General features: G+C 41.7%; 1 protein-coding gene across 2 annotated transcripts in view; it reads right to left on the bottom strand.

The window, feature by feature from the left end:
- The window catches only part of chst11 (carbohydrate (chondroitin 4) sulfotransferase 11), a 75,042-nt gene that overhangs the window by 12,752 nt on the left and 38,493 nt on the right, over positions 1–23,797 (bottom strand). For both annotated transcript variants that reach the window (XM_054624937.1, XM_054624938.1), the window contains exon 2: positions 8,614–8,699. In XM_054624937.1, coding sequence (XP_054480912.1) covers positions 8,614–8,699 — 86 coding nt within the window. The remainder of the gene's footprint in view (positions 1–8,613; positions 8,700–23,797) is intronic.

Below are 23,797 nucleotides of genomic sequence, written 5' to 3'. Positions count from 1 at the left end.
TCAGTACCAAGTCGGGTCGGGTCTGAAATTGGCCGGTACGGGCCTGGTTCTGGTCTCGTTTTTTTAAACATGTGTGGAACTCTTTGCGGTATCTCGTATTAATTCCACAATAATTCTGTTTACAGTCTTCATCCATTGTGTGAGAAAGAGAGACGTAGAAGGACGTAGTTACATTCAGGTAACTTCTGTTCTGATATGTTATTATTGTTTCATTAACAACACCAGTCACTAACATCACCCATCACCTTCACTAACACTTTATTTCCTCATTAAATCACCTTATAGTGATTCAATCTACAGACAGCTTAATGCTGCCCTAAGCAACCCAGTGTCTTTTATAGGCTACACAAGAAGTGATGCATTGTATATGTCCTGCAGTAAGGGGTAATTAGCATTAGCATGGCTGGATGGCTGAACAAAGAAAAAGAGCGCTACCTACAGATAATGAACGTGTCACTTAGTTTTGCCTAAACTGTTAAATGAGTTTTGCAATAACACAACAGCAATAATCACTAAGGATGAAAATGAATACAAATAAAATAACAGAGTAAAATGCCAGACGATGGAGTACCTTAAATTACTTTACATGTGTTATTTCAGTCTGGTTTCACTCCCAGGTCCTCAAATATTATTATTATATTCCTTTATTGATCCCCATGGGGGAAATTCAAGTGTTGCAGCAGCTCAACTACACAGACACAGACAATAAATACACATACTATACAACAAAATAAAAAATATATTGGTGCTTTGTTGCGGCCATGTCCCCGAGTCATTATAAGACCGTCAAAGCCACTCACTCTGCTCATGTAGGGAGGAGTTTGTGGTGGATGGACGGGTCAAACAAAGACATGACCTCCACCCAAGACACTGTTATGCTTTTTAGTACTGCATGAAACCAACGTTGACTTTTCGTTGTTGATCACTAAACTCCCGTAAAATTCTCAACCTAGCAGCCTACGTAATTAAACCACAATATGTTTTCCTCAACATAACCAAGTAGTTTTGTTTTAATTTACATCTCTTAACCACGTGTTTAAAACTGCGACCAAAGTGCGCCATAGTTTGACGCGTAGGGCTACCCAGTGCCTTGCATGTGATACATATATGAATTTGTCCATAATCACAGGTCACATTATCATCTTAAAAATAACATTGCATACTTTACCGCCTTTATTCTTAAGTTTAATTTTCATGCAAGTTTTACTGTATTTTCAGAGGATGCTTCTGCTAAATCAATAACAATCCATCAATGTTTCGTTTTCATTAATTCTTCGTTACCTGCATTTTCTCAGCTGTCGATGTCCAAAGAGAAGAGTCTTTGTTGTAAACTGTGGGGCAACTCTTCCTCTTGAAAAGGAAAACCCAACAGCACAAATGTGGACATAAAATCTAGGGGGACATCAAGTTAAACCAACAGCCTAAAGCCTTCTCCGGAAAGGGACAGGGACGACATGCACCGAGGGCTCCAGCTGTGCACTGGATTTCTACCATGTGCATTGTGTTTTTATTCCCACAACGCCATTATGCGATGATCTCAAGGAAACAAGCTGGTCGAGATTGTGCCACAATTTGACCGCAAGGAACCTTAAACATCTTCATTCATCCTATGCTCTCTGTGTCTTTCTGTGCTTTGCTGTCTCTTCCCTCATCACAGTTTATCTTCCTCGGAAAACAAAACATCTCCTCTAAATCCCTTTGTCTCCCTCCTTTCACTTCCTTTTCTTCAGCCACGCTCATCTGCAGCCTCCAGAGATAGACCGAGACAAAAAGAGTGCAGCCTCCTCCTCTAAATCCCTTTGTCTTCGAAACCCAGAGTGACTTATCCAGCTTCCCACACACACACACACACACACACACACACATCTTAAACCCGTAGCCACAGCTTATAGCTGTGCTCTCTGACGTTTTTTTCTCAGCAGAGCGCTCCGACAGCTGCTGTGGCTTTTTTGCAGTGGGTGAAAGGTGCAATGTTTCTTTTAAGTCCGTGCCAGTGTCTGCCGCTGTGTTCCTGCATAATGCCGGTGCCGGTTCCAGGGAGGAGAAGTGTGAGAAAACACACACACACACACACACACACACACACACACACACACACACACACACACACACACACACACACACACACAGTAATCCAAGGGATTGTGGGGTTAGCAGGATATCTGCAGTTGATGAAACAATCCAGACAGGTATTATCTAGTGGCACACAGACACATGCAGACACTTCCACACTACATTTATTTATAAAACACTAAAATGACCACTGTCCACAATATGATTCAGATTGACAGTTAATTCTGAACCATTTTCAATAGACCTGTTGGTTGTCCAACCAGTACCGATGACTTCATCTCTCTCAAATTCTAATTTGTAAAAATGTCAGACAAATTATGTTTTTTTTTTGGGGGGGGTTAGGGTTAGGGTTAAATTTAGGGAGGCAAATTCAGAGTCTCTCCATTTACCATAAACCTTTCTGTCCACATCATCAGGAGTTCTGGGCCATGACTGAAAGAATGAGACCATGGATGCAAGTGGCCAAAATGTGTCATCATCTGAACAGAATGCCTCCTCTTTGGAGGTATTCAGTGCATGTTTGAAAAGAATGGTCCTTGGTAAGCACAAAACACGTGGGAGGGATTCAACATGGTTTGGCGAATCCTTGGAATCCTTAGAAAGAGTTAGAGGAGACGGATGAAGAGAAGGATGTGTAGGTTACTTTGCTAAGCCTGCTGCTAAGGCAACCCAAACTCAGATATTCAGAGGTCGACATTCTGATTGAGGATCTTTCTTGTTCAACAAGTCCTCAAACAAACACGAAAAAACAGCTTGATTGCCTTTGCCAAAAAAAACAAAAAAAACCTGTTAGAGTTTCTGACCCTTTCACCAAGACAACATTGTTTGTCCGTTGAACAAGCAATCTCAATACAACCATCCTCGGCAGGAAGTCGCCCAGTTGTCATGGTTCTGTAAAGGGTCTAAATTCCCAAAGTTTTTGTTAGGACCGTCCCTCCAAGTAAATACAAAAAATGCAACAGAGGAGTGAGGGTAACCGTCAGTGACATACACTAAGAAGTGGACATTGTCACTTTGTCGTAAGCGGTTGGTTTGTAGAGTTCGGTTTTAAAGCTGCAAGCATTTTGGCCGTCGCCACCTTGTTTTTTTTTTTTTTTTTTTTTAACCTCAAGTAACACGAGAGGGTGGAGCCTAGTACAACTGAATGTTGAAAAAGAAACCAAAATGTTACAGTTAACTTTAACATAACCTAAAAAACACACTGTGAAAGGGTTGACAATGTTTACTGAGGTAATTAATCAATTGAGAAGTAGTGTCATTTTCTTATACCCCCTGGTCGGTATTACGTGTGGCCTTGTGGCTACACAGTGTGATGACACAGGAAGTGAGAGAACATGGCTGCCCCTGAATCATTGACCATAACTGCGGAGTGTATGGATACAAAGTTGCAGCCCTGCTGTTATAGCTGTGAAGTTGACGTTTCTGATAAATCAGGTCTGTTTTTAGTCATTCTTCTCATTGGGTTAGGTTTTCTACTGAGTGTTTTTTTTGCCATGCCCAGTATGCAAAAAACATCTCAATCTGTCTCTTTAAAAAAGTTATTTTCACAAATCAGTGTACACACACCTAATTCTATCTATCTGATTATATCAAATTAGGTTGGTTTCATTTCAAATAAGGAAACATACAGTCCATTAATGTGAGTAAAATGTAGTTCAGAGTGTAAAGAGAGAAAGGAGAAACAAATCAAATCTTTCCTCTAAGTGTTTACCCAAAGTGTAACTAATCTTCCATTATTTAAATCTAACCCTTCCCGAAATGCTAAACCCAAAATATCATCACCAAAGGCTTTTACTTTGGAGGATTTTTTTTTTTCATCTCTCGCATTTGAAACACAGATACATAAAAACAGACACTCAGACTATAAACACATACTTCCATTACAGTGACACTCCATTAGTGCTGATGATGGCTTTGAGTCATTCATCCCAGTTCCAAACCCAGTTACTGCATGATCATCCTCAGTCCTGATCTCTGAATCAGTGTTTAACTGGGAGGCAGCTTTTGGCTCGGTAATTATGGTGTCTACATGCCTTTGGGAAAAAAACTAAAAACTAAACCTTTCCATTAAGAGGAAAGATAATTACTGTGTAAGGAAACGAGTTTCCTTCCCTGCCTTTAGATGGTATTTGACCATGTGTGTGGCCACATCAAATCATTCCCTCTGGAGATTTTTTATTGCACTTGGCAAATCCACTCACTCAGATTTTAATTCTGTGTCTTTCAATGACAACTAGTATTTGTAGCGAAATTTATTTATTAATTGATCATAAAAACATTCTTAACATAAAAAAAAAAACTTGAAGAGAGAAAGATGGATGACAGAACGTAGGTTAAAGACAGATTTATTGGGGGGGGTTATAATACTGTTTTGCTGATATACATAACTAAGTTTCTATTATAATCTAATCATGTGTTTTTGCATGTTGTTTGCAGTAGCTGCATTCTCAGTTGTATGTGATTATGGATGGAATATTCTAATCTATATTTGACAACAAATATTGAATAGAACAACAGGAACAAGGCCCTGGGTATGAACACAGAGGCACCAAACATTGGCGCCATCGTTGGATGTCAAGAGTTTGGGAGCAGCACGCAGTCACAGCAGCTACCTCATGTTTGACAAACAAAATCATATCAAACCACATAATATTGTTTAAATACTTTGGTTTAAATCTATTTTAAGTGTATCGACGGGCCATTCTTCCAAAAATATTCTGTGCATTCCCTCAACTTGTTTTACCCCTGAAACCTTAAGTCAACCATCAAATGTCCTTGCCAAAATATGCCAAAAATGTCCTCACTGTGAAGGTCTACAATTCAGATTGCTTGGCTCACAAAGCCAGAACACACACTCGTCCTCTCTCTCACTCACTCACTCACTCACACACACACACACAGCGACAGCTCTTTCTTGACCACTGACCCCAAGCACCCTGCTAAAGTTTACTCTAGCTGCAGTAACACCCCCCTGTGCACACAGAAATATATCAATGGGACCTTCACATGGGTGAGAACGTGTTGAAAAATACTTCACGGAAAATGTACCTTCGGCGAGTCCACGTCTAATCCTGAGAGTCCAGGAAACCACTTTAAGCCTTCCCTCCACCCGTATACCTTTATAAGGTGCAAGCCACAGTGATAAATGGCCAATAGAGAAACAAGAAACAGACAGAGAGGGTGTGAGAAAAGGGAAAGAAAAGTGAGCTTGAGACAGAACAGGACAGAGGAGACAGAGCACAGGGAATAAAAGGACAGTCGGAGGTGTGAGGAAGGAGACGGATCAGGGTTAGTTGCAGACCAAAGAGGCAGGCGGACAGTAAGTGATAGATGGTGAGGAGGACAGTGATGAGAGCACGGAAGAGGAGCAGAGACTATCCGATCCATCACTGTGATAGGATCACCTCCAGCAGTGTCCTCCTGTCTCATTCTTCTATTCAGCTGCTGCACCACGACTGAAGAAAGCATTGTTCTTCAGCCTCTGTAACACATATACCCCCCCTCTTGTCACAGCGTAGAAAAGCACGTTGCTAATGCCGGATAAGTGACTACTTTGTTCAGATCATTTTCTGTAACCAGTGTTGCATGAGAGCATAGTGGAATTAGCAAGCAACATTTTCTCTCCATCTCTGAAACGCTTCGCTGATATTGTAGCATGCTATAGTCTAGAATCACAATATTGAATTACAATTCTGTGATTCTGGCATCTACCAACACAGCGGGATGACATTTTTGAGGTGAAACTTTAGCCCACTACTCTGAGATGAGTCTGTCTTTTGATTAGCTTCTAGCTAACACAGTGATATAATCAAGGTGCTTGTGAAAAGGGTCTATACTGTTCATCCTGGCCAACCCTTTTTAGAGCATTAAGCTGTCGAATTTATTTCCTACCTTCAAGGCATCCACTGGTTTCAGATCACTTGCTTGAGATTGGTAATCCATCACAGCAAACAGAGTCACTTTGCTTTTTGTCAGAATTACATTATCATGCAAGCAGGCTTTGAGAACTCATGATGCATTCAAGGAGTCTCTGAGGCCTATGCCAAAGAGCACCCTTTTAAAAGGAGGACTTAGTCAAAGAAAAAAAAAAAGTTTTTTATTGCCAAAGCTCGAAAGCTTGTAAGCTTGTAGTTTGAGCTTTTTGGTTCTGTTGGTTGCAGTAGCATTGTACACACCAAAGTAGTAGGTCAAATTACAACCCAAACTTTCCATTTAAAGCAGCTTTAAAACTTCCTGGTTCAATTTTGACTTAACAAACTTTTCGGATCCTATGAGAGATTATTACAGACATAACAGGTGTGCTTGGTGTCAATTAGCCTCAAAATTAAATTGGAGCTACGCAATCTGGTAAAACTGTTGGTTTGCTTGCAAACTGTCTGATTATCTGACTAATCACGCTTTTTTGGACCATTTTGGATTTTTTTATAGTGATGTTACTGCATTCAAAGATATCAGTAGAAGAGCGAAAACTAAAACCTGAATTGTTAAAAGCATAGTTTTCTTTTAAAACTATATTAAAATGATATGATATTTCTGACTTTGGCTAAAACTTAAAGTAGCTTCATAAAAACGTGAAGCTATATACGTGGCAAGTAGGATGTTGAGGCACTGCCAGGTATAGCACGCATTCCTCCTGATGGCTGAGGTATATGTCGCAAGATTTTCTTTCTGTGTTGCGTCGCACTCAATCCCAGCAATATATTTTATTTAGATTTTTAGAAAGGTGCAATGTTGATGGTTTTTTATGATATATTGTATAGTCCCCTATAGTTTTTTGTCTGCATCGATTTGATTGTTAGGCTGACATGTCATGGAAAGGTTAAGATAAGTGATAAATTAAGATATGATTTATAATATGTAACATAGGTTACTTAGGTCGAGTACGTAACATAGTCTACATAACTATGTATCAAAAACTATTATTTCAGCCCAAACCACAATTTTTTCCTGAACTTAACCAAGTTGTTTCCTCTGAACATGTAAGTCTATTTAAAAAAATGTCAGACCATGCATGTAACGAGCGGAAAATGATATGAGCCAGAGAGGTACGTAGAGCGCTATAGTTTACAGGGTTGTGCCACGAGTTAGTTGGGAGTGAGAACGCAAATCTTTGATTGTTTGTTTTTGTTCAGGGAAAAAACATATTTCTTGTTGTGCAGCTGATGGTAATGCAATACTGTGCCTCCACCTCCCTGTACTGAGAATCAATGAGCTAAAACCACCCACAGACTGCACTGATTGCCTCTGGGATAATTTTTTAGATGTAAGCAAAAAATAAAAACTTGAAAGAAATCTGCAATCACAACAAAATTCAGCACAAAGGGGCTTTTGTGTTATCAATGGCTCAGTTACCATTATCCTTTTTACAACATTTGGTTTTGCCCTTCCAAATTAGATTTTCTTTTACAATACAGCTTATGAATGCAATACTTTTTTGGCAGCCATCTCTTAATGGAGTTGGCTGCCAATAAAGCCTTTTTTTTTTAACCTCAAAACCATGGCTGCCCAGAAGGTAGGAAATCATCCTAAAGGTATCAGACGCTTTGGAAAAAAATACAAGTTTTGTAGGTAATGGGCTGAATTGTGTCAAACCATTAATACACTTTTTAAGAATCGATACTGTTGGATGGAATACTTATTAAAGTGGGTGAATTTTTACTTTAATCTTGCCTTGTTCAGCTTTAATATTAACCATCTACAGAGGGTGTCCTTGCTAGACCTTTGTCCCCGTCTCCATTTCATTTTGTCATCCTCCCTTTCTCTCCTCATTGTACAGTAAACTGCCCAATAAAGCAGATAAGCTATTAAAGCTGCAATCCATAATATGCATTCATTTCCTGCTGGCAATCATGAAGCAGGTGTCATGCTCTGAGATGGCTACTCAGATGGGATTGTGGAATGCTAAATGATGTGAGGCTTCAGGGAAGAAACACTGACAGTGCAATAATAGCCCCACTATTCGCGGAGCCAAGAGAGGAATACCACCTGCTGATGCTTAATACTTTACTTTAGTTGCCTTGTGTCTTTTCCTCTCTGTCATTGAGAGGGGTAAGTTGTAAGACTTCAGCAACACCTCCATCCCTGTTTGTCCCTTGTTTGTTCCTTGTTTGTCTGTTTTTTTTTATTTGTGAAAGCCTGAAGACGTCTTTATCACCTCGGGCCTGTGATGCTCCCTGACTACTGGACGAAAGATGCACAGCCATTATGCTAATGCTGTCCCCTGGAGTTCTCATGGGAAGGTCGAAGTGGACAAAGGGGGGGGGGGGCCACACACTCATATTGCCGCTACTTCCAGGTTCACATTAAGGCATTGGTGCACGCATCTCTAAAAAAACTAGGGAGGCTGAGACTTGCAAACAGGCAGGCATACAAAAAAATTGCTGAATTGAAGTCAGCTTGGGTCAGCGCCTCAGAGGGCCTTATTGGGACAAACCTCTGACAGCTGGATCGAGTACAAATAGGAAAAGATGAGGGTCAAGAGAGATGGACATAGAGATACATACAGAGAGAGCAGTTGTGCGAGCATTATCAGCCTTCTACCTGTGTGGGGTTGTAGAGCTCCTGCAGGGCGTTGCGGGACCCTTTCCTACAGCAGCCGTCCACCACGAAGGGATTCCTCCGCATGACTGCAAAACAGAGAGAAAACACCACTATTAGCTGAGGATCAATCCCACCAACCCACCCAATTAAACGGAAGGAAGGAGCTTGACAAACTTGTTGAGAGGAATCAGTTAAGACCTTTGTTGCTTAAAAACAATGACTCTCATGCACAAGAATACTGACACTCTAAATTATGTTGTCTTCTTCTACTTGAATACAGCCTGTTAACTAATTTTTGCTGTAAAAGCAGTCACCATGGCCACAAGTGGTAACTACTGTAGAAGGGTACTCAGAGACCTCCGCCAAGGCCATGCCCTATCTCACCATGTTTGTGTAAAATTGATTGGGTTCTTCCTTGGCCCATGCTACACCGTTCGACCAAGTTTCATGGAAATCAGGCCAGCAGTTCTTCTGCAATCCTCTTGACAAACAGACAAACAAACCGAACCAAAAAACATTACCTCCGTGACGGAGGTAATTACAGGATCATTGGCCCATCGAAACCCCACTCATTTCACACGATTCTCTTCTATGAATTGCTTTAAAGACACCATGATTAGACAAAATGATTAAAAGCCAGATGAATAGGACACAACATGGATGCATAAATAGAGCAAGGTTCGTTGTCCCACATCTGCCTTGCTGCCAGATAATCCCCGTGTCCAACTGCCGTACAGCATTTGGACACTGGGCCCAAACATTATTTAAAATCTTAAACTGCAAACAAGGACAGTTGTTCTTCTTTTCATCATTTATTTTCAGACCATAAACGTTTCCACCACCTAGAAAAGCTATTTTGTATGTCTGATGTTATCTCAATGTCATTTGGAAATGGCAGATTGGGTTATTTCTTTCCTTTTTCAAACACAGTCTTGCTTCAGAAGAACAAAATTGTTCAGGTGTTGTGATTTTTGGACATACATATTATGATGATATATGGACAAAGATAGCAAAGGTGTCCCACCATTTAGGACATTTGTTTTCATTTGTCTTTTTGCCCTTCTTCTGAATAGAATTCACGGATTCTGTTTGATCAGGGTTTGTTGCTTAAGAGTCCAAGAAGATGAAGATTTTTGTCAAATTTCTTCAATGGTGGAGAGAACACGCCTATGATCAGAAGATTTGTTCCTTCTTTGGGCTGTATTCCTGTGATTGATGCAAGAGTGACACCAAACTACTCTTTGTTTCAGCCCTGGACACCCTGGGCACAGTCTCAAGGACGCCAACTGCAGCAAGGAGGCAGCAGAAAGCTACAGGGATAAATAATGAGAGCGGTGACTAAATGCCAAGGGCAAAGCCACAGTTCAGCGTTTGTTTGGCTGGATCTCAGCTCTTTACACAACTCGATACAGAGCGGTAGCTACTGGCAGCGGCTCAGTGGGAGCAGCCAGCGCACACTCCGCCCCCGCCAACACACTCTCTCCAATTACTCTGGATGGAAAAAGCGCTGAAGGACGGCACAGGATCGACAAGGGAAGAAATGGGACCGCTAACGAGAAAGCCAAGGTTTTAATGGCAGTTTATTCCACCCGTCATCCGCCTCTTGCTAATGGATGAACATGTGTTACTGCCATCAGGAGAGCTAATGATGAGAACGACGCATGTTCACACTTGATACATTTCTATACAGTGCGTCGTCTCCATCAGTTGACTTTACCAGTTCACCTCACAAGTAATTAATCATACGACGACGTGAAGAACAAATTATGCTTTGTTAATACTTGTTCATACACTGTTGTACCTCTTTCAATTAGTTACTTTTGAGCAGTTCATGACTGATCGTTCGATGATTTAGCAGATAAACGGACAAAAATTATTTGACAGCAATTTTGTGAACTGATGGTAATTTATCAAAAAACAGATCCAGCTTCTCAAATGTGAACATTTGTTACTTTTTATATTACTTAAAGTTGAGTATCCCTGGGTTCTGGAAAACAAGTAAAAGTAACCTTTTGTCTGACATCAAATTAACAATAATGAATATGAAAGTTAGTTGCAGCCAGTGCAATAGCTACCATTTAGGATTCTGATTGCATTTTCTCTAGGGTTTGGGGTTTTACCTGTGGGTGTGTACATTCTACAACTTTTTAAAACCTAATTCCAGTTGCAGTATTTAGAATTAGTACCCCAGGATAAAGCATTTCAGCACGAGAAATGTATCCCTGGCATCGTTTAGCATTTAGACCTTCATGATGCGTCGTAAATGTCCTTTTGTCCTTTTTTACGGGCCCGTCATTTTGTAATCATTTGCTCGGACTAGACGATGTCCTGATGTCATCCATTAGCTTCTCTAACTGAATGCAATCTCTTGGCGAGCCTAAAACTAAAATCCTGGGAACAGCCCTGGTTGCAGCAGTACTTCTAAATAACAAATAATTAATGTACATACGTTTATTTGAAAGAATATAATTATAAAGAAATGTAAAAAATAAGTATGCTCACAGTACAGTTTTCTGTCAGTGCTTATGTTTTTGAGTGACATTTAAGTTATCTAATAAAACAATCTAATGGGATATGTAGCATGGATGGATTACTGAAAGTGTCTACCGGGCACAGGTCAGGGAGTCCCTGTGGTTCACCTGCAAAATGACCACAAAGAGACGCAGAGTAACAAAAAAGAAACGCAAAACTACTAGAAAGTGACGCAAAGCGAGCACAACCAAGAGATTCAAAGCGACTACAAAGAGAGACAAGAAAAAGAGACACAAAACAGTCATTACGATGATCCAAAACGACCAAAATGGCACGTAAAATGACTATAAAGAGACACAAAACTACCTCATAGAGACTCAAAAATGACCACAAAGAAGTAAAACCACAAAATGACAAGAAAGAGATGTAAAATGACTACAAAGAGACTCAAAAGTCTTTGTTCAGCCTCCACTCTGAGTAGCTTGCTCCTCCGTGAGAGGGGGGTGTTATTTTTTTTTTTTTTTTACATGTCTGTACCCAGGGACCTGTTGTCTCGTAATCCATCCACAGTACTGGGTCATTGGCCAATCATACACATTTGTACAATCGGACATATATTTGCCTATTTTCAGTGTGCAGTGGGAGCAGCACATCATTGAAGTTTGCATATCCGCTGTGTAGAGCTGATAATGTCAGAATCCACATTTGCTCATCTACACACCTGCTCATTGCACTGAACTGTAAATTTACAAATCTGTTGACTACAAACATGTAAATCTGTCTCTGCCTCTCAGCCAGTACACACACAGTATCTGCATAATGAGGATGCTGTTTGCGACTGTCAGTATCTTCATCTTCTATATCCTAATTTCATTTTTTCTTCTTTTTTTTGCTGCAGCAGTGGCCAAATTCCCCTTCAAAAATTAATAGGGGTTTGTCTGCTCTTACTCCCACCTCACGCCGGAGGAACATCAAAGTAAGGAAGACGCTACGCATTCCTCAGAGGGCTGTTGATTTTTTTTTTTTAAACCCTGGTTAAAAATTGAAGGATGGAGTGTGCTGAGGCTGGCGCTGACCACAGACATACCCAGTATCCCTGCATGTGAATTGTAATCCCTCTATTGGCCCTGACCACATCCACTGACGGAGCCCCGGGGAGCGAGCTGAGCGCTTGTTAGTGTAACGAGCCCCAACAGACAGCCATGACCTTCACACACAAGGGGAGGATAGAGAGAGGCGAGGGATGCCTTTATACACACACACACACAAACACACACACGCCTGTAGATGCATGATTAATAATGCACACACACACACACACAGAGCGTTATCGATAAAGCTGGTTTTTAATAATGCGCTTCAACTCTGCGTCCTACTGTAGATGATGTAAACAGGCAATTACTGCTTTTCTCTGATGATGCTCTTAGTGCAATCATGGAATATCTGCTTTTTTTAAAAAGTCGCTCACAGTGAAAAGCACAAACTCTTGCACACACTTTTCCCTCCCTGGGGGCTGATTCAGCAGAACTGCGGTGATTACTGATTGCTGTGGACACAGGCTGGAGGTGGAGCACAAGGTAATGAGGAATCGGTCCTGAGTGAGTGATTGTGTGTGTGTGTGTGTGTGTGTGTGTGTGTGTGTGGGTGCACAGCGTGGCACTAAAGGTTTGCAGCGTTGTGGCGATATTTATCCACTATAGCACCAGTGAGGCTGCTGCTAATGACGACGGATGTCGAAATAAATCAGGTTGAAGTCAGTGTGAACACCGACAGATTCAATACTTGCAGTCGTCCGTCTTTCACCTTAAGGGACGCTCAAGTTAGATCCAGTGCAGCGAGAAAAGATGCTACGCTATAGACCAAAGCTGGAAGTAAATGAGCAGCCATTATTGGTTGGCAACTCAACTGTAAACATTTGTGCATTAACACTGTACAACAGGTGAATGATTTCACAGCCAACTACTTTTAAAAGCTTTCCCACAAATGATGTCTCTTAGATTCTGGTGCATACTGAATATAGAGACATCGAAATAACAATGAAATAACGATTATAATCACAAAAACTTTTTAATAGACGTCCTTTCACATGCAAATCACTAAAAAACAAACTTTTTGTTCTGTGATGCTCCGATAACCTTCAACCCTGGAAACACATGCAAAGTCCACAAGCCCTCTGCTCCATCAAATCATCGTGTTCCATCCAAACTCACACGTATATATATTTCCTGGCCAGAATTCTTTCACAATGTCATGTAATCATGGATTAAGCGTATATTTTGGTGCATTTTTATGCCTTTATTAGAGATTTTGACAGGAAACGAGAGGACAGAGAGAGACTTAAGAGAAGGTAAAGCAAAGGTCCCTGAACAGACTTAAACCACGCTGCAATTTTCTGCACCCCTTTAAACTTTTGATAAAGCTATTAGTCAAAACCATTTGAAAAAATGGTGTAAAAATCATGTTAATTCCTTCTCTGGCTGTGCTGTTAAACACTGGACAACATGCATTTTCTCTGATTTGAAGTAATAGTGTGCAGTCATTTGACACCGCTGCCATCAATACACCAGTAAAACATTTATTTAATGTTGTCGATGCACCAATGGCAGCATGAGCAATTTAACTGTGCATGAAGCTTGCCATGAAAATAACGTGATTGAAAATAACTGTGTTGTAAAAAATAAACGCCAACTTATTTTGATTTGCATTTCTCTAGCGAAGCCACAACTTCTGAAGTATTTCTGGGCTGACATGTTCATGAACATCACAGTAAATGCCCTTAAGAGAGTGACTGAAAAGCTTTTATTGTGAAGCAGCTCTGGAAACATCCAATTTAGCTTGGACCCATCTCCATTGCCGCTCTGCACTGCTCTCACATGGCGGTTAGAGCTGATGACGCCATCCCGACTGACCCCACCCCCCTCTTTTTCCCACCCTCAGGTAAACACTGTTAGCTCTATAAGCCCTTTTACCGTAGTTTACACTGGTAGCGCTGTTAGCACTGGTAGCTGTGATCATTTTGGCTAATGTTAATGTTAGATGGCTATGCTAATGTTGTTAGCAAACTATGCGTTAACAGATGCATAAGGTTAGTATCATGGAAATAGAACGGGAGCATAATGGACATTCCCACTCTACTTGACGTAGCAGGATGGACGGAGTAGCGGCCATTTTGTTTGTGCCATTGCAATCGCAAATGTTGTAGCATGTTTTACTTCAATATAAACACGACAGCGTCTAGTGTGTGTGTGTGTGTGTGTGTGTGTGCGTGTAGTCAATCCATTCCCCTCGTCCCTTTTATAGCTGAGTTATTAAGAAAGTATAAATGGGCCTCAACAGTCGTCGATCTGGTCTGTGACTACCTCTGCTGCTGGCTTAGCGGCGGCCCCACTGATGTACGATGTCGCCATAACAACTAACTAACTAATGTTGTTCTCCTTAGCTAGTCAAATGACCATGGCAAACAGTTCATGATCTACACCGATTGTATTTCTATGGTCAGTACAAGTTATCTGCAGCTAAATGTTTGGTTACCTAACTCTATAAACTACAGTTATATTGAAGTATTAAGGTTGTATTGTTTACCTTGGTGGAGGCAGTGTGGCATATTCAAATAATAAACACGCGCTATCGTATCCTGATGATCGTCTCTGGTGTAAACAATATTCAGACCCCAAGCTTGGGACAGGAAAAGGGTCAGACCAAAGGATGTGGGCCCGAGCCTGAGCTCTGCAGCTAAAACCTTCTCTAAACGCTTGGCTTCCATTCCTCCTCCTTCTGGGTGTTTTTTGAGCCAATTTCAAAGCTAAACTCATTTTCTGTGTAGGTTTATGCTTATTTGACCACCCTTGGAGAAAACAAAAAAGCTCATCTTTCTTAATCCCTTTGTCCTCAAACAACCCCCACACACACAGACACACAAGTATTTTACATCCGTCCACACAGGCCTTATCTCTGTGCTCTGGTCTACCCTGATGCCTCCAGGTATGTACACACACACATCATATAACACAGACAAAAAGCAGATACGGGCTGAACTGTTTAATCTGTGAGTAATCCTGTCTGTGGCCTGTCTGCTGCCTTTGACTAACTGTTCATCCCACACACACTGAAGCCACTGGGACCTGGACAAGGAAAATGAAAACCAGCTCACAGAGCTCGGTGTGTTACCAATGTACGCCCACCCAGTCAACGCAGGAACATAAGGTCACCCACAGTCCCCCGCCAACACCTGGCTCATTGGTTGGTGGGAACTGAGGAGTTACCATGGAAACAGCTGCCTCACCCTCTCACCTGCACCGGCTGGCCGGATTCCTCAGGTCTGGTATCAGGTAAGGTCATGGGAAAGCAGAGCCTTTTAATTTCCTCTGCGCTGACAGGTATTGACTGTGGGCTACTGCAAAGTACAAACACACTGATGGTGATGATGATGTTCTAATAGGCTGAAGTATTAATAAATATGAGGCCTCAATATGTGGACTCACAGACTGTGGAAGTTACCTTCATACTCAGTCTTGATATAGTGGTCATTAAAAGAACTGCACTTTAAGACACTGTGTTCTTGCTATCTGTCACAAATGTATGTTTGACTAGTGTACATTTTGCAATTGATTTTGAGTTATTTAACTATACATTTATATAGTTTTTTGTAATTGTCAACTGATTTCATCTCCTCTGCAACTGACAGTTTAACTGCTTTTATCTCTTACTCTTCAACTGACAGTTTAACTGCTTTTATCTCTTACTCTTCAACTGACAGTTTAACTGCTTTTATCTCTTACTCTTTAACTGACAGTTGTAGTGATATTATCTCTTACTCTTAAGCTGTCAGTTTAACTGCTTTTATCTCTTACTCTTTAACTGACAGTTTAACTGCTTTTATCTCTTACTCTTAAGCTGTCAGTTTAACTGCTTTTATCTCTTACTCTTTAACTGACAGTTTAACTCCTTTTATCTCTTACTCTTTAACTCACAGTTTAACTGCTTTTATCTCTTACTCTTTAGCTGACACTTCAACTTCTTTTACACTACAAGTGATTTTGCAACTGACTTCCACTGAAAATGACTTGTAGCCTAGTCATTTTCAGTGGAAGTCAGTGAAATGAAGCTACAAACTGATGTCGACACGTCTGTGCTTCAGTTGAGCTTGTCCCAACTTTCCTCAGCGCTCCAACGACGCAGTAAAGCGTCAAACAATCATATGTGTTTGTTTCACCCTGTTCTGTTCCATCCCAAAAAACGTCTCTAGGCAGTTCACAATGATAATTCAAACAGACGCTTGAGCAACACTTCACTGCCGGCAATGTTGCTGGCAACCCTTGGCCGTTTTGTTGCTTGTGTTGCTCATAGTGTGAACACAGCATTACTCTTCAACTGACAGTCCAACGGCTTTCATTTTATAAACTAGCCTCCAGCTTTGCTCTGTGATTACACCGAACAGTTCAACTGTTTCATCACTTTCAACTCAACTGAATCCTCAGCTCATTGCAGCAATTAATCTTCAACTGACATACTAACTGCTTTCAGTCATTACACCTAAGCTGCCACTTCCAACCCGTTCAGCACTTCAAGTGACACTTCAACTCCTGAAGTGCTTCAGCTTCAATCAACACTTACAAGCAAAGAATGGACATTTTTAGTTAAAAACTTTAACTTGTTTAGATTTTTTAAAAAGCTCCAAAGAATCAACATTTCACAGCATATAAGTTGATTTTAAAAGGTTTCGAGTACATATGTTCAGTTGCGAAAACATACACTTTCTTCATAATATGTTATTATTTTAAGTCAGCCTTTCAAATTACCCACATTTTCTAAAAGCTCTTGATTGAAATCTAAGTTATTGATACATCAGAAGAGCTCCATCTGCCTTGCTCCCTCCTCCTCCTCCCCATCCTTCCCCTTTCCCTCCCCTCTGTCTGCCTATACACCAGTGGCCCAGTCAGTTCCCATTGCCCCATGTACCCTGAAGGGAAAAGACGCTCTGTGTGCTGCACAAATATCCACACACACCACAGAAACACAGCACACACACTGTTCAGCTTTCATACTCTGCTTTTTATCAGCCTTGGCAGGGATACAGTGCCGCTGACAGCCTTCAGACTCTCCTCCTCCTCCCTGTCACCATCATCCCGCTGCCGAAAATGCTCTGAAATGCTTCGATTTCAAGTTTATTAGTCCTCCTAAAAGCAGGTGGCGAGAAGCTGGGAAGCTTCCAGCTCAATGCAACAAGCGGGCCTCCCTGCTGTCCACTTAGAACCAGAGGGATCACTTAAAGTGCTCCGCAGTAAAACTTAATGCTCCCACCCTGCTTCCCCAAGTACTGCATTTGTAAATGAACCTGCATTGTGCCCAAGAAGGTCAGACATGTTTTTACAATTCACTTAAAACACCCAACAAAATGTCTTTGTTGGCTTTGAAAGGACAAACAACAAAACAGTGACATCCCAACAAGCACATCACCCTAACCTGCCTCCGCCAAACGAGATTGTAGAAAAGTAAAGCCGATAATCAAACGTGCTGCCAGACATCACGTGGATCTGAGCAAAAAGTGTAATGTACTGTACATTGCTCATCCTTCCTTTTCGTTTGCTTGTGTTTGTGTGTCCTTTTCTTCTATAAAGGAGGTCGTGACCATCCTGTTTGCCAATTGAGGCATTCATCAAGGTTCCTTTTCATTATGAAAGTTAGAGTTTGAAAGTTAGACTTGAAAACGTAACATACAGAAAAAGTAGTCTGTGATAAAGCTTACAGTTCCATTTGAACGGAGATGTCGGAAGTTTCGTATTCCCGGTCAGACATTTCAAGCAGAACGCTCCCTGTAGTTATATTTGCAATCAGACAAACCTTACCAACCCCAGCCTCAAATCCAAGATGGCTGCTTTGTGCAGCAACAATAAAAAAAAATATCTAGTTACATACTGTTTTTTAGCGAGTCTCCCCAATTTGTGTCTCATTAAATCAGACGTGCACACAGCATTGTCCAACTTCTATCTGTAGACATGTTGCTATGGTGATTGTATGCGCAAAATACCTGCATAATGCGCTGTTATCAACTGGTTATGCTAACAATTGCTAACCTGGCTGGAGCAAACCGCATGAAGTACTGTATGTTCTTTCTCTCGGTCTCTCTCTCTTTTCGACCCAACCGGTCGAGGCAGATGGCCGCCCACCCAGAGCCTGGACCTGCTCGAGGTTTCTGCCTGTTAATAGGGAGTTTTTAATTGCCACTGTTGCCAAGTACTCTGTCTTTTGGAGTTGGAAATAAGTGAAAAGTAACCTGAAATGGATCATTATTGTTTCAACTTGGTTCTTAAATTCTGGGAAAAGAAAAAGGTGAATATTGACTCCAAATGAATGCCAATGTGCCTGCTGGATGTGAAACATGTCACCTATCTAAGGTGATAGTATGTTGATGATTTGATCACAGTCAGTTCTGTTGCCTCCTGGTGGCCCAATTTTGTTTTTCAAGTCCCAGTGAAACGAAAGTTAGAGCGTAATTATCTTCTGTACTGTTAGTATTCGTAATGAAACAGAATATTTAAGCGTTGTAGAGTTACAAGAAAGTTTAAATTAAAATCCTTTCATATTTGATTTGATCGCTAAAAGTGGGCAGGCTTAGAATATTGGGATACAGAGCAACAGAGGACCATGGCTACACACACATTTCTTTTGTTGCTAAAAGTTGCTGATTGATTGATGCATGGATGTCACAATATAATGGTTTGAAATTGATTGGTACCAGGCGGCAAACCTCCAGTTCAACCTCCAAATCACCAAACTCCAGGCTTCAATTCTTCAGTCAACAAACAAATGGGTGACGTCACGATGACAACATCCACTATTATATACAGCCTATGGTTGGTACTAACTTCACAAAAACACACATCATATTTTGAAAAAATGACTTTTTGCATTGTTTTTTTCATATATATTGTTAAATAAGGGCAAAATATGACAAGGACATCTAAAAGGGTTAAAAGGGCATTTCTCTTTTCTTCTCAACTTTAATACAAGTTTACTTTTGTGAGTATGTGTAAAAGGGAAGATTTGTTTGGATATATCCATCTTCCGTAACCGCTTATCCAGTTAAGGGTCGCGGGGGTGCTGGAGCCGATCCCAGCTGTCAATGGGCGAAGGCAGGGTACATTACATTACATTACAGTCATTTAGCAGACGCTTTTAGGGGTACACCCTGGACAGGTCGCCAGTCTATCACAGGGCTGACATATAGAGACAAACAACCACTCACGCTCACATCCACACCTACGGGCAATTTAGAGTCATCAATTAACCTAAGGTGCATGTCTTTGGACTGTGGGAGGAAGCTGGAGAACCCGGAGAGAACCCACGCTGACAACATGCAAACTCCACACAGAAGGTTGTCCAGCCCGGGCCCCTCTTGCTGTGAGGCGACAGTGCTAACCACTACACCACCGTGCAGCCCTGTTTGGATATATCTTTTACTTAAATCCTAAATGTCAGTCTGATAAATACAGGCTCCCACCTAATTGACACATATTACATTGAATGAGAAAAACAGGGATTGTAAAAAGTAAATAGAGCAGCCTACAGAGCAGTAAATACCAATTTGGTAAACCCCATAATAGTTAACACTGTCGGTTGTTGATTCGACTCAGTGGTCCAGCCTTCTAGTCACCTTATGCAGCACCAGCGCTGCAGCCAGTAAATGTGACGCCGCATTATGTCATCCCGGCGCCTGATTGCACACGAGGCGCCCCATAAACAGCGGGGCCCCGCTCCTGCACATGCTCAGTGCGGCCCCGCAATCACGCACAACATCTGCCGCCATCTCTCAGCAAGAGATTACGAATGGGCCGCTGGAGGAGGATTAATTTGTCGCTAATCTTACCTTCGCAGTGTGAGCGGGCACAGATCCACTTCACGCTGGGGCCGCCCGCACACACACACACACACACACACACACACATATGGTTGATTGGGTCTAAACACTGGCACACACAGCTTCTTTATGGCCGTGTGTGTGTGGGGTTCTTACCGCCTGCCACAAAACTGAAGTGCTGCAGCCTAATTGGGATTTAAATGAACAATGCGAGCGGAGCAGAGAAGTGGAGATACAGGTGATTAGCAATGTTGGCACAACTTTAACAAAGCTCAATAAGAACTTGCCGTGAGCGTGTGTGTGTGTGTGTGTGTGTGTGTGTGTGTGTAAAACCAATCAAGTCTCCAGTGGTGATTGGCTGCCTGCGTCCGTCTCTCTTCCTGGTTAGAGAGCTCAGTCTAATCCCCTTAATGATGATTACCGACATGGCGATAATACAAAAGCGATTACCGCGACGCCAGTCCTCACCTCAGGCTTAGAGACAGAAATCAGATATTAACTCATAACCACGTCTCCTCTCCTTTCAGCTCTGTCAACAGTCGGTATCGTTATGATCCGTCAGCTGTGTGCAGCGGGGAGGCAAGAAGTGTCCAACAAGTATGATCAAAATCACATTGAATGAAGCTTCGGGAATTGTTTCACAGACAAAAAAAGAACATTTCTGGCGCAAAATGTTGCACAAATTAAAATATATATATCAATTTAATATAAGTTTAATAATGTTGAAAAAGGAACTTGACCAGATTTATCTTGCACACAGTGACAGCATGCTACTCAACCTCCTGAGCTACCGCCTGCTTCAACGTGGCTTTTCCCATTAGACCATGTTAGCCGTCAACATGTTTCTGAACCCAAACTCCACTACATTCTACTGGGAGCCAGTGATAATAGAAGAGGAGGAGGATTAAGCACAGGCAGAATGGGAAGAAGAGACAACGATAGCGCTTGACAGCTTCTAAAATGTCTCCATCGCGATACGGGAAACGGAGAGCCGGGGCTTTTCAGAGGTCCTTAAACACATCAGGGCCGTTACTGAGCATGCTGGAGCATAAAGCGTGGCTGCAGACAGACGCAGCGGGTCAAGAGGAGGCAGAGTGAGGAAGAAGAGGACTGGTGGAGCTCAGACATCAACCACTTTTCATTCATTTATCATGAGGGATCCCATTATTGGTGCATCATTCCTGTGCAGATACACTGCATGAAATGCACACGAAACCCAGAGTCCTTCTGCGTCAAGTGTTTGTTATCATCACTGACATACAGCCACTGGCTCAGTCCTCAAAAGACCAGAATGCAACGCAGCTGCTGGGGGGAAGTTTTTGCCGTTGGTGATGAGATAATTTATGGATTGTAGAAAAACAGGTTTAATAAATACAGTCATTATTGTGTATATGTTTCTGAGAAAATAATAAATAATACATTTGCAGCTTCAAGGCTTCTTTCATTAATTAGCTCAATAATTAATTCCTGTTGAGGAGAATAGTCACTTTGTATTTAACAATATTTTGCCATGAAAATTGATCTTGTTTCCCATAGTAATGGCAGTCCAACAAAAAAGTTGGCTAAGTAAATTAGAATATCAACATTTTTACTAACTCCCAGCCTCTCTAATTTGGATGCCATGCAGTCAGAGGACACTGTTTAAAAAAGATCTAAAATAACAACAAAAAAACAAAATTTCCAAAAAGTGAGTCCCCTTGGTGTCGAATGATTGACTTCTTTGTGTGCCGCACACTTCTGGTTTACTTCTTCGGTCCTCTTTCCTTTTGCCAAGGCAGTGGAACGCGTCAAATTAAGACAGCCATGTATGTTATATCCATAGTCAACCTGGTCTCCTACAAAATTACAAAACGAAAAATGACTTAATCGGGAACTGTTAGTAAGAAATCATGGATTGGCTTTAAATAAAAACATTTGTTAAGTTATTTAAGTTACGGAGGTAAATGAAGTCAACTTTGACATTTGGTTTCAGACAGGACACGAACAGCAGTCTCCTGAGTTAAACTCCTTTTGGTTTCTCACAGGACATGAACAGCAACGTACAGTTAAGTTACGTAACGTTACATAACTTAGCTTATGTACCTTAAAATAAGTCAAGGTTGACTTTTGGTTTCACATTAGTGGTTTACTGGGGGAAGGTCCGGATATTTTTTTCATCGACCTACACGTCCATCCCGACCTCATCCCTACACGGATTTCTAATCCAGGGGACTGGGATAAGAAATGCATTCCTGATACGGGAAAAAAGAAATATGGAAATTATGTTTCGTAATTGCCAATTAAATTAAAGGGTTGGTTCACCCAAATGACACAAAAAATATTCTCTCTCTCGGTATCTCGCAATGCACAAGGTGGTGATCTTATGCAGTGTCAGCACTTCTCGTGATGAATATTGCCTTGACAGAAAAATAGTACTGATGAAAACCTTTCACAGAGCACAGGTTTGAGGAAAGACACAATGTTTTAATGCAGTAATGCAACTAAACTCCATTCACCTTATTGTATTGTGCGGAGACAGAGACAGAAATCTCCAACAAAAATAAATCCAACAAAATTAGTCCAACAAAATTAGTCCAACAAAATAAACTAAAACGAGATACCACAAGAGATACATGAGAACACAATGTTTTACAATCTGGGTGATCTGACCCCTAATTCCATGTGAGCTCCTGCCCATGACATCACCTCCGAGCTTCCACATCTGTTTATCCCCATGCGGCAGGACCCCTGAGTCATAGTTGCCCTCTCGCTGCCTGACTCAAGATTCCCTTTAACTTAAAAGGAAAGGAATTCGTAGCCGGTAGCCTCGAGATGGAAACCAATACCACAGACGTTCACTTGACTCTTTGTGGCTCCGCTGTTACGCCATCAACACATGTGGTGGGTTGCCAAGCAGCAAGCATGTGTGCCAGGAAACTGTTAGAAAGGCATGCCTCACACAGATACTGGAAACATGTAGAAAGTATTGGTCAGCTGATGGCTTTAGAGCTGAAGAATTTCAAGTCACACAAAATGTTGATCTTTTTTTTATTGAGATTAGGGATATTTCATGGGTAGATACATTATTGCCTTTAAATAAGGGGTGTTTTTCAAAACTATAATTGAATAAGCAAGCCACATAGTTGTATAAATTTGTATAAAGGACCTACATCGTATCAGTTGAAATGCAATAATGGTTTCAATAGGCTGAGGGAGACTGAGGCTACATGGACTTAACAGGGTTCAAAGTTTTGATGGATGGCAGGAAGTCAACACGTTATGACTGTTTATAGTCCACCCCTCCCCTAGGGCGCACACACACACACACACATAAAGAATGTGACTGAGTGGAAATGGACCAGCGGTGAAATGCGGTCAACCGTGGGCCAATTCAGTCTGAAGGTGGCCAAGCGTGGAGGAGACCCCAGTCACATGAGAAGCGCCGACTGGGGCAACGGAGCAGACGTTGCAAAAAAACCAAAACAGAGACCACGGGACGCAAACGCTGCGGGGGGGAGGAGTCATGAGGACGGTGAGAGGAGAGACGTCTGCCTGGATACAGATGGGCAGAGCGGAGAGATCAGACTGAACTCACTGAACCTCCTCTCACACTTGCTGTGGGTGTCTCAAACACACACATACACACACTACAAAACCCATTTCATGTCTTGCACCCTCCACCTCCCAACGCTTCACCCTGCAATAAAAAGTGTGAATGGAAGCCAACATGAGCTAAGTGAAGTAGAAAAAATGTGCCGGGATCAGACGGAGGTATCTGAACCCCCGGGGCTTGACGGCAAGCTGTCAACCCAGGAACCATCACAGGCCGGTGGGAGGACCGTGCGCTGCAAGGGGCAACAAAGACTCTTAATACTC

This window comes from Anoplopoma fimbria, chromosome 23, assembly GCF_027596085.1.
Source record: "Anoplopoma fimbria isolate UVic2021 breed Golden Eagle Sablefish chromosome 23, Afim_UVic_2022, whole genome shotgun sequence".
Lineage (NCBI taxonomy): Eukaryota > Metazoa > Chordata > Actinopteri > Perciformes > Anoplopomatidae > Anoplopoma > Anoplopoma fimbria.
Note: the sequence above shows the minus strand (reverse complement) of the source record. Positions and strands in the feature narration are given on the sequence as shown.